Source organism: Anas acuta, chromosome 3, assembly GCF_963932015.1.
Source record: "Anas acuta chromosome 3, bAnaAcu1.1, whole genome shotgun sequence".
Lineage (NCBI taxonomy): Eukaryota > Metazoa > Chordata > Aves > Anseriformes > Anatidae > Anas > Anas acuta.
This window is the reverse complement of record NC_088981.1, coordinates 72,971,232-72,983,247: the sequence shown is the minus strand read 5'-3', so window position 1 is coordinate 72,983,247 and position 12,016 is coordinate 72,971,232. Positions and strand designations below refer to the sequence as shown.

The 12,016-nt window shown below is 38.7% G+C and overlaps 1 protein-coding gene and 1 long non-coding RNA gene across 4 annotated transcripts in view; one reads left to right on the top strand and one right to left on the bottom strand.

Annotated features, from left to right (window-relative positions):
- The window catches only part of HACE1 (HECT domain and ankyrin repeat containing E3 ubiquitin protein ligase 1), a 49,307-nt gene extending 40,527 nt beyond the window's left edge, over positions 1-8,780 (bottom strand). For 2 of the 3 annotated variants that reach the window (XM_068677827.1, XM_068677828.1), the window contains exons 1-4: positions 8,342-8,780; positions 5,363-5,417; positions 4,173-4,262; positions 2,450-2,554 (exon numbers count right to left, since the gene is read on the bottom strand). In XM_068677827.1, coding sequence (XP_068533928.1) covers positions 2,450-2,554; positions 4,173-4,262; positions 5,363-5,417; positions 8,342-8,417 — 326 coding nt within the window. In that variant the 5' untranslated portion in view covers positions 8,418-8,780. Of the gene's footprint in view, positions 1-2,449; positions 2,555-4,104; positions 4,263-5,362; positions 5,418-8,341 lie in introns of those variants that run through there. The other variant, XM_068677829.1, reaches the window with a different exon arrangement.
- On the top strand, positions 7,512-11,198 carry LOC137854441 (uncharacterized). The gene is made up of 2 exons (XR_011095165.1): positions 7,512-8,162; positions 8,801-11,198. It is a non-coding gene; the product is annotated as an uncharacterized lncRNA (long non-coding RNA).
- The last annotated feature ends 818 nt before the right edge of the window (positions 11,199-12,016 follow it).

The following is a 12,016-nucleotide window of genomic DNA, read 5'->3' as shown; positions in this document are numbered from 1 at the left end:
GATAGGGACAAAAAAACCTGTGCAGCTGAAGGTTTTTATGGAAAGTGTAGAAGTACTCAACTACCACGCTAACAGCTTCAGTTCAGCATGAACCACACTCTCGAGACAAGACACTGGAGTCCAGCTAATGGAAATCCATGAAGTTCATCATCATCTGTACACTTCAGTGAACACATTTATAGTATACCACTAAATCATTATTTAATGAGGTGCTCATTGTAACACTATGTAAATCTTTGGCAAGTACACATACTGCCTTAATGAAAGTAGGAGTGTTTTTCCTACTTCATGTTTTGTTGGTCTTTTACTGCTCTCTAATGTTCTAAGTGCTTAACCCTTAATAGCTTATTCTCACTCCTTTTTATTTAGTACCTCTCACAACTTTTTCATGTTTCTCTTCCACATAACTATCTCCTGTGTCTATTTCTGCATTTCATTATGTGCCCCTTGGCCGTTTCTCCTTTCTCCTACAGATATTCCTTCTGTGTACTAAACACTACCTCCCACTCACTTGCAGTACCAGCTATGATACAATTCAGTTACTCATAATTCACAGGTTCTCTAAAAAGAAAAATGAAAACTATTGCCATATGTGTGCTTCCACATCCTACAGGTTGAGAATTATATTAAAAGATTTTTTTTAAAAAAAAGACTTAGTAATTTTGACAAGTTTTACTGCAAGGGAATTTCACGTGTTACCAAAAATACACTTTAAGAAATTTTCCTAAAGATTGGAGGGAAAAAGCCATCACTGGCCTCAGAGATGGAACCTGGTTTACTTCCAGCACTGCAAAACTTTACTTTCAAAATAAAAATTACACAACTGGGAGACAGTTTATTCAGGCTAATGTTATTTTCTCACAAGAAATGAGAAAAGAATCTTTAATAAGGCAAAACAAGAAGTTAACATTTTTCACAAAAAGCAATTAGAGATAACAGTTAAGGCACATTCTATCAACACTAAGTGTTCTAATGCTATAAAAAAAAATACTTTCCACAGTAAACAGCAGATTATCTCCCCTGAAAAACATTTTATTAAACATTGTCTCTTTTCATATGTGATCTCTTATATAATTAACCTATGCGAAACAACATCAGTAGTTGCTTCAGCTGACAAACTGCTCTAACTCAGATACTTTGCTCCTAAATTGATTTGCAGCAGTGGTATACTCTAAATATGAGCTAAGGGACTCAAGCTAGACTATGTCAAATTCAGTATACTTCTAGAAAGAGTTTACAGTTTCTGTGCTACCATTTGTCAACAGTAAGAATCTCTCAGTGACTTTTTTCCCTTAAATTATGTATGCAACTAAAATATTGAGAAAGGCTGAATACTTATTCTTCCATCTGCTCTATTTCACCTACATTTACCAAGTCATCTGAGAAACAGCAATGTAATAAGACTATTTGTGGAAAGTCCTTGCAAGTGAAAAGCAGTATCCTACATGTGAGATAAAGGTATGGGTAACACTCCAAATCACAAATAACTTACAAAGGAAGAAAATAGATGCTGGGTGGTATAAGAGTGGTGAACTGTGCATGCCACTATAAATCCTAAGTCGCTAAACACTTAAATTATTTTTAAAAGAAACATAAATCAAGTCCTAGAACTATCTGATGTACTGAAGATAATATTGAAGACCATCTGCCACCATCATCTTCTGCAGCAATGTTTTCCTGCACTTCTAATTCTTTTGTACAGGGCTTCATGCTTAAATTGTATTCCATTCCTTTGCCAACAATCAGGTCGACCGCTTGTCATATACATGTACGCTAACAACTTGCACATACTACCCTGATTCATGAGAAGTGTTATTTTCCTGTAACACTGGAGATGTCTCACAGGAGCCCTTACAACTTGGAACAAAGGCACTACAATTACAAAAGAGCAAGTAAATCGTTTTTGCTCTAAAACACTTTTTTTTTTTTTTTTTTTTTTTTTAAGATACCACAGTATAACTGAAGCTCATTACCAAATACAAAAAGGTGTTTGTTTAATTCACCCTGCTTAATATGGTTTGTGCAAACTTTGTATTCCTTTCCTTGCAGTAAAACTTACCTCGAAGACATTAGCTGAGCAAAAACTTGAAATCGCTGAACCCTTCAAACCCCTTAGAGTATCATCTTTGAAATCTTACCTTATGTAGCTAAGAGGACCATAAATGCACGTTTTATTTGACAACTGTTGTAAGGATTGTAGAGATGTTAAGTAACTAAGAACCTGCTTAAAGGAAAGCAATAAAATGCCTGCCACTGAAAGTGGCACTTCTGACATTATTTCTTGAATATTAAAGTAAGGATTTTAACCTTCAAGTTCCCTGTTTGCCACCCCTATTTTCAGGAGTGAAAGGCAAAGTATTTTACTGAACCATGCAAAAATATTACAGAACATGGCAGCTCAAGCGCATTATGTACAACACCTATTTAAGTTTTAAAGATTTTTTCTTACCCATTCCTTGCTGCTAAATGGAGAGGTGTACATCCTGAAATGTCCTGATAGTTTGGATTTGCTCCTTTTTTTAATAGTAGAACAAGGCATTCAACTGATCCACAGCTAAGAACAAGATAACAAGGATATTTACAAACCAAGTTCATATCAATATAAAAACAGTAGTACTATGTACAGATTGTAATTAGATAAAGCTCACTAAATGTTTTTTACACCTTCATATTTCCAAGGTACATAAAACTAAAGGAAAGATGCTTAAATGCAGTGAGATCTGACTGATCAGAAGTTGTATAAATGAATTCATGATAGCCTTCAGTGACTTTAAAATCCAACAGCCAATCTTTAAGATTACCAGTTGTTTAAAATATAAATCAAAATGTGCTTTATCCCTTCAGTGTTTTGTTTACAATTTCCTCTCATCTCCTTCATCCTTCATCTATTCACAGGACTGAACTTGCCATTAAATACTAATTCCAATATCATTTTTTCCTTACACTTCAGCATCTGAAAGTTGCAATTTTAAGTTTAAATATCAGAAAAAAAATCTAAAATTCATACAAATGCTTCTTTGCTATTCGATTTGAATCTGTAACTCTTTTTTACTTTTCGTAATAGGACAACTCCTCTGGACAATCGATGTCACCAAGAATATACATAATTTAGAATGTATATTTCACTTCTGAACAAGAAGAGATGAGAAGGAGGATAAAAGCATAATATTCTTTCATTTGTCCTCACCAGTTTATCTACTGTTACTGGTCTCCTCAACGACAGAGCCACTAAACACTAACACAAAGAAACTGTATAGCCTAACTGTACAGTAAATTGCAAAAATGGCATCTTGATGATCTCTAAATGATCCAATAAACAGGCAAGATAAAGGAGAATTCACAAACAGCATAACATAATTTGTTGGGTTTTGTGATCAACAGATCTATCATTTCAAAGAAACTTTTAAGACACATGCAAAGATTTGCTTGCATTTTTTAAGCGCTTCTTTAAGTAAATTTTACAAAAGAAGCATGTCATTCGGAGATGTAAAGCTTGGGAAAAATAGTTCTTAAACAGCCTGCTTAGAAACACAGAATTTCTAACTTTATTGTGCCCAAATACCTTCTACTTATATGCAATACCACTACTATTTTTTTTTTTATTTTTTTATTTTTTAACATTTAAAGCAGGACCCAAATGCAATGCATTTTTTCATTGAAATTTAGTTTTTGCAATGGCCTTTCAGGAAACTATCTGGTTCATTTCTGTTAAGGATGTTAATTCAATTGTTTCTTGGCAATGAATATTTATCACATAGAATAGCAACATAAATAATAAATCCAGGTCACACATCTGAAACTTGCATTCAAGTCCTTTAACCAAGATAAACATTATTTAAAAAATACATTAGAAGAGAACGACCAAGTTATCTCCCCTTCTGTTACAGTCCATGAAGGGATTTGGAACAGCTGCTTCCCAAGTGAGAAAGGAAGAAAGTATCCACCAAGGTGCTAGAAATCACTAGAATTTGGAAAGCCATTTGATATCACGTGTAAAACCTGTCCTCCCAACGGACAGACATTTTTCTTGGTAAAAAGAACAAAAAAAATCAAAAGTAGTGCAAAAACAAATGTTAACTGATACTACAGAGTTTTCCAGCTTACATTGGTGCCTTAGATTTGTGGTATTACTTTCATTGTAAACTTCTGGTCTGGACTCTAATAAGTCTTACTTTGCTGCAATATGAAGCAAACTTCTCTTCACACGTCCAAATGCATAATTCACATCAAACTTTGAATTTGATAGCAGCTCCGAGACAGACCTTCAAAAAGAGATATAAAACGTTAATAAAAAATAGCTCACAGAATCCAAAGTATTTACTGCAACTTGTACGCGAGTACTCTATTTAGTACTTGATCACAATTTGTTTCTCCTTTGACTGATTTCTGAAGAAAAGTTCCAAAAACTTGTAAACACCTGCACATTAACACTTTTCCACTTCTGACTTGCACATAAAAAAAAATGAACTGTGACGGGGCAGAAGCTTCGAATGTGAACTACTTACCATTACACTGGATGACCAAATCATGTCTTCACAGACAGAAAACAAATGTAACACTAGCTTTGGTTTGAAAAATCTACAAACTCACATCTTCTTAACACAAGCATCCTATCCAGATATCTAGCAGATTTCCTAAACATAAAGTTCAGAAGGCAGACTTGTACACAAGATCACTATGATAATGTAGGAAGACTCATGATAATAGGCTAAGAAATTCAAATAAAACCCTTCAAGTCCTAACAATTAGTTAAGATAAAATATCTCAAAATAAGTCAGACTACAAGTGAACCAGTCATTCCAACCTCCAGCAATGAGCTGATCACATAATTTAAAGCCTATGCACACGGTATCAACACGGTATTATGCAGAACAAATGTTTATCCTGATTAGATAAGCAATTTACATTTTCAGCAGGAGGCACACTATCTGCTTGCCTACAAACCAGTGGCAATACCACTTCGCTGGCACTGCACAGCACCCAGGTTCCAAACACACTGCGGACAACCAAATAAGAGAAAGAGCTGCTCATCTAAGGAATCCCAGAAGTATCACCCTCATTGTCTACATGAGACTAACAGTTTTTACATCATCAAAAAACACACACTTGAATCTATAACCTAGTTACAAAACAATGCTTTTCTTATCTGAGCACAAATTCCTCTCTATGCATCTATAGAACAAATCCCAGTTCTAGTCTAAGGTATAAAATAAAACAGGTTTCTCAGGTAAGGATACACAAAGCTACAGAAGGTATCTCAGTTCAACTGCAGAACTCCTGAGAGTGCTCTAGTAGCTGCAGTAAACATGCTGTTTTCTATGATCTTAAAACAAAAAACTAGAAAATGTAAAGAATCTCTCACCTGTGCTGGTCAGCCATCACCATTGGCATTAGTGTATAGACAGCAGTTTCATTATCTGTAAAGAAATTAAATTGCTCCATTAAAATAAATCAATCTTTAAAGCAAAATAAGTTCATCTAGCAACAATAACACACTTTTTGAAGTGTCCATTGTTCAATAGCTTATTATTATTACATAGGTTAAAGGTACCTAAAGTTACTTTATAAAGAAAAATACTCCATACTTAGAAGAGGTAATGAACATGACTGTAATACATGAAATTTTAACATGCTTCTCTCTTTTACAAAGTAATAATTACAGAATTTTCAATACAGTGTGCTTTCCATCAATTCTTTTAATTGTTAATTCTGTTAATTAAGTTAAAGTATTTAAGAAACGTGCATTAACCAAAATAGAACACAATTATTTTAAAAAGAATGAAATTTCCTGTGTCCCAAGATGACTAACAAACTCACAGGAATAACAACAGTGGAAAAGTAATTTCTTTAATCTAGGTTAGTCCATATTCATTCATATTTTTTCTCTCTCAATTTGAATACCTGAATATAATAATTTCATTCTCACTTGTAATCTGTTTCATATTCCATGTTTGAATGCAATGAAAAAAGGCTAGGACACAATCATGCAGATCAGTGACAGAAACATACTGAAACGAACAACACAGAATGATATTAAAAATTGAATGATACTGTTTCTGTCAGTATTACCACTTCACAAAGTGCACATTCTGTACAATTTCTGTACAGAGCTAATTAAAAGGGTTTGGGACTAAGGAGCTTTTGTGTCTATTTTTGGTAAATATTATCCCTATTCATAAGCAAACTCCTAGTGATTCAAAGTGAAGTACATCATACAAGGGAAAAAAAAGCATTGTATGCCTCATGAACTTAGAGAGATCGTTATTTAAGTTGTTTGCATCTCCAGTCACAAATACTGAAGGGCCTAAGACTTGCAACTTCAGGTGGCAAGGCCTAGGTTTCAGGCACTGAGCCTTGAGAGCAGAATCCAGAAACCTGTGTCGAGCTCTTAAGTGCCCAGAGATTGTCTGCTGAAGGATAGTTAAGTAGAATGATGAAAAAACAAATGCTACGTCATGTTGGCAAGGTTAGCTCAGTGTATTCACTGGCATCAGACTCCAGAGCTCTTCTTTGAAAAAAAAAAAAAAAAAAAAAAAAATCCCTTGAAATTTCATCATCCAGAATCCCGCCCTGACAAGATGCACATATTATTTTATTTCGTAACAGGCAGTGGCTTGAATTTGGCAGAGATCACAATCTCAAAGAAGTGTCTGCACCATCCATATAACAACTCCCTAATGGCTAGAGCACATGCAAAGGAAGCCAAATAACTAGATTTAGCACCTTCAGCACAAGCAAGTTCAAAGATACCTCTTCACTTCCTAAGAGAGCACTACAACTCTTAGCTTAAGGATGGAGAGCAGAGGTGGCATTCTCATCTTTCCAATTAAAGTTATTCAAAGAATCCTAATTGAAGCGGCCAGACACAGCACACGAGAAGCCACCAAACCACATGCCATACTAGACTGACCAGGAGTGACATTTACTAAGCTGACCATGTCAGTACACATTTGGAGCAAAATACTACATCCCAAACCCGCTTTCACAGTTGTTTCTCAAGAACCGTTTGGGCAGGCCTGCACGAACCCAGGGAACAGGTCAAAAGAGAAGAGATCTAATAAGGCGTACACAGAGCCAGATGGCACTGAACATAGGTTTACTTGGAATGCAATTTGGACCTTTAGTGCCTGAAATCCAGCTATCTCCTTATTTCAGTCCAGCCATGGTTTGTTTCACATAGTTCCTAGAGAAAAAGTAGGGCTGAAGTTCCTTCTGCACTACAAGGCAAGGGAATTATCTGTTTTGAAGGTCACAGGGCTTGCACTTGCACTGCCACAGACATGATTACCTGTGAAGAGCAAGATAATAACGCCCAAAACAGGAAGAAAACTTATGAACCCAAATTCAGCATGAATTTGCCTGCACTGGTACAGAATTTAAAACAGTTTCAACTGGTGTAGGTTGTGCTAAGTATTTTGTATTGCCATCATCAATTAGTTGAGCGGGTGCTACTATGTTATCCCTGGAAGTCTGAACTTATGTTAACAATTTTCACTGCTGCTGTTCAAGGATTTATGAGAAGCTGTAAAATCCATCCGAAACGTGTCTGTCATTCTGGGTTACGTATGAATAACCGCACAGCAGGCATCAAACCCGTCCTCAGGGGACAGCGAGGGCAGGGCACAGCAGCCAGGCCAGGAAGTCTGAACGGGGAAAGCAGGGACAAAACAGGGAATTATTCCTCCCTTTCCAACGCTGGAAACGAAAGCCGTCAGGCTCATCTGCAGGAACAAGTCCCCGAAGGAAGTTCCCCCAGCGTCAGGACATGACTCACGAGAACTGAACCTCTGCATTTCCCAGAGCTTTCCGCAGCCGGACACAGCTGGCAGGCTGACCCAGCTGTCCCAGCAGCCTGCAGATGTTTTGTTTTGGTTTGTTTTTTTCCACGTCCACCCTGGTATGCGTGAGAAGCTTGGAGCCACACCAGCGGGGCTGTTACCGGTGGCTGCGACCTGGGGCAGCTTTTCAGGCGAAACTCGGCGTCAGACAAAGGAGAGGAGAAGAGGCTTGCCATCGCCAGCCAGCCAGCACCCAGCCCAGGACACAAATCCCGGCTAAAAGCCGAGGCCCGGTACCACCGAGCAGCGGCTGCCCGGGACCCACGGCGCTGGGGGTGGGCAGCGGGGATAGGAAAAGGAGAAGGAAACGGGGAAACGGCCCCGGTTAGCTCAAAGCCAGACCTCCCCGGAGGGAGCCGGCTCCCGTTCTCCCGAGCCACGTCCCGGGGCTCAGCCCCGCGGGGCGCCCCCCGCCACAGCCGGGCTCCAGGCTGCGGTGCCCGGGCTGCGGGCAGCGAGAGGCGGCCGCTCCCTTCCCCTTCCCTTCCTCCTCCTCCTCTTACCGTCCGGCAGCTCCACGGTGCGGGCGCGGCGCAGGGACCTGGTGAGGCGGTTGAGCTGCTCCATGGCTCTCTCCATCCTCGGAGCCGCCGCCGACAGCCCCCCCCCCGCCGCCGCCGCCACCGCCACCCCGCCGCCCTCAGCCCATGGCGGCGGTGCCGGTGCCGGCGCCCAGGCTGCCCGGGCCGCTGCCGGCCCCCGACCCTCTGCGCATGCGGGGCGGGCCGGGGCGCGCAGGGAAATGGCGGCGCGGGGAGGGCCGAGGGGCTGAGGGGAGGGTGGAGGGGTGGTGGGGTTCCTCCGCCCGCCTGGAGTCAACGCGGGGAAAGGGAGGTCTAGGCGCTGTAAACTTAAAAATGATAACAATAATCGTCATTTAACGCTATCGATAACGTAGACCAAGACATCAGAAGCAATAAACAAGTGTGCATAAGTTACTGTGCCTTCCTTTTTAATTTCAGTTGTCGCTGCCAGCTGCAACGACAGATGAACACCGGGTAAAACAAGTCCATGTAACTTCGGTCCCAGCAGAAGTGCCAGAACAAGCTGCATGTGGGCACCGGAGCCTCCACAGGGAAACACCTGCAGCACGAGTCCGTCAGTAACAGGCGGTGGCACTTCATCACTGCACTTTATTACTTATTTCTGGCAGGACAATACCTGTTATCAAATGTGCAGAAGCATTAAAAGTTAAGTATTTCACCCTTACTAATGCTTCAGGTGTTATTTAATGTCATCTTGACAAACAAAGGAACTATGTGTTACATGAAAATGCCATGACATACATTATACTAAAAGGTGAGGTAATCACCCCAGCAAGTTGTTATTAATGACTAACTTCCATATGCAAGGAAGTGTATGGGAATCCACAGGGATCTATCATCTGATTCTGTGTAATTTTTTTATTGTTTCATTCTGTACAGTGTTTCATTAAGGTAATGGAGCAAAATACCTGTTACATGTTCCAATGACTCCACCATGATAAGTTGGAGAAAAAAATCTCTAGGCATTGAAAAAGGTTCAGAAGGGGTAGCAAAGACAGTCAGACATCAGTTGGCTTTCATGTAATGATAACTGAGTTAGAACTCTGCTAGCTAGGAAAAAGAAAAAGAAAAAAAAAAAAAAAAGAAGAAGAAAAAAAAAAAAGCTGTGTCCTGCACCAGTAAGATCCCATCTCAGACTAATGTTGTGGTCGTTCAACTCCAGTCTACTCTAAGAAATTATTAGATTATCAGTTCCTTTATCAGATTCATATTTCATAGATCTTTAAAAGGCAATTGGGATGTTAATTGTGCAGACAAGACTTATGAACTGAATACACCCTGATGATGAATGAAAGTTTGTACTTCATCAAAATCAGTCTTAGTTTACAGCTAGCAGATGAAAACAGGGTGGTTGTTTAAATTCTGAAGACAGTCTTCATCAAGAGGAAAAAAATAAATAAAACAAATCAAATGTAAGTGCAGATTTACTGATTGCTAACTTGCCAAATTATCTTAAAAAAAAAGATCCAGTGACACTGTCTGGTCTTCAAAAATCTTCTAGCTACCCAGATGACAGCTTGAACTCCTCTGGCAGGTGATAGCTGTTGAGGTGTTCCGTCTAAAAGTGAGAAAGTTAAGATTTTTGTGGGCATTTAGATGGAAAGACCTTAATCGTTGGCATTCATTGGCTGCATTGGTCTAATAGTCTGAATATCAACCTTCAAGAGTCTTGCAAAGCCCATCTGGTTCTCAAGCCTTTTGTTATTGGTGACGGAAAGAGTATTTTTTAGTTCTAATTAGGAATGACAGGATTTGAATCTGTTGGTTTTACAACTCTGTAACATGAAAAAATGTTATTTCTACATAATATGAATGCTGACACATTGTAATTGTTCATGGTTTGAGATGATTTCTTTCTTCAGCTGTGAGTTGTACAAATATTTACATGTTTACTTCATTTTTGGCTTCTGGGGGGTGTCATTTTGTAGGTAACTTACTGGGTATCTCTACTTCAGTGACAGTTGCTTATTAGATGTGTTTCATCTTATCTCAGAAAAAAAAAAATGCTTTGGGGCCTTCTGCAGGGTTATTTACATCAAGTGCCAGTTTCTTGGCAATTAACACAGCCAATTTTCTCAGAACACTTTAGTGATGAAACTTGGGAGATGAAAACTGATTCAGTGGTGTAGGTACTAACCTGAGGTTGATTCCTTTCACTTGCAAGACTTCCTGATTGAATTCATCTATGTTTACAAAATACAAAGGTAATGCTGACTTAAATGAAAGACAGTAAAACTCCAGCACTCAAGATTGTGAAAGCAGAAGATACAAGTTGCAGATCAGAGATAGGTGATACAGGCTATGAGGTATGTGACAGAGATTATGAGATACTAAAAAAGTGAGTTAATGAAAAACAAATCCACCTCTGATGGAAGTGTCCCTGGATTTTTTATTTTCTAAGAACTTAGAAAAGAAAAAGAGTATAGTTCTATATTAAAGTAATATGTGAATTATACACAATATTAGCAGCGACTGCATAAGGAAAGTACAAGTAACAGTAGTGCAAATCTCTCCAAAATATAATAATAGGACTATCTACTCTAGGCGCACCAACTCTTATTTCAGAATTAAATATGAACTAAATATGAAGATTAAACTTAGGATGTATTCTCCGATTAACTCACTTGCAGGCATTCATGATGCAGGATGCAGAGACTAAAAGCAGTATCAGTTTTAATTCTTAAGTGCAATGGGCATCTCTTGAAAGCCTGAATGTTAGAAGGAGAAAAGCGAGACAAAGTTAATTGCTCCATATACTGTTGTTTAATGTTTACTCAAATGTAATTAATAAATAAAGCTCAGACTGTTAAAAGGATTCTCTAATGCAGTGGAAAACTACAAGTTTTGGCTGGAAATATTATTGGATGGTCTGGTAATCAAGCCAAAACATCCTGGAGATGCTTCAGCTAGGGAATGTCACAACCACAGCAGTTCTCAGTTATTACTGTAAAATCAGTGCAGTCTCGGTTCTTTGAGAAGTGCTTACAGTGGGGCACAGGCAGCGCTCAGGATGCTGCTCTGCTGCTATGTTCTAGGATATGTAATTTATAATCTATACCTCAGGGCTCACACTGACACCACCTGGCACAGCAATTTCTCCAGTACAACTAGTTGTCCTAAAGTGCCCTGTGAACACAAAGGTGGCACTTCAACTTCAGTTCCCATTGTTTTAATACCTGGACAATGTCTGCTGGAGATCTTTCTTACATACACAGAGGCTCAAGAATTTGTTTATTTATTTATTTATTTATTTCACCAACTCTACTCCCATTTTCTAATATATTCTCTATTTTTTGCTGCAAACTTCTTGTTATATTACCAGGATTCACACACACAAAGAGAGGCAAAAAAAAAAAACAGAAATCATAAACAGGGACTGAAAATTGTGACATAATGTCCTGTGATTTAAGCAGAATCTCAGAAGCCAGGCATATCAGTATTGTTTTCTAGACAGTTTGAGAAGTATATCAACGTGTAAACATCCAGGAAAAAAATGTAAAATATAGGAAAGAAGAAAGGAAAAGATGACTGCTCTAGAGATTACCAGGAAATGAATTAGCAGAAAAATGATACATATATTGAATACCGTGGACATTTCTGGGTCAGCACAATCTGGTTCAGCAGAAAGGTTTT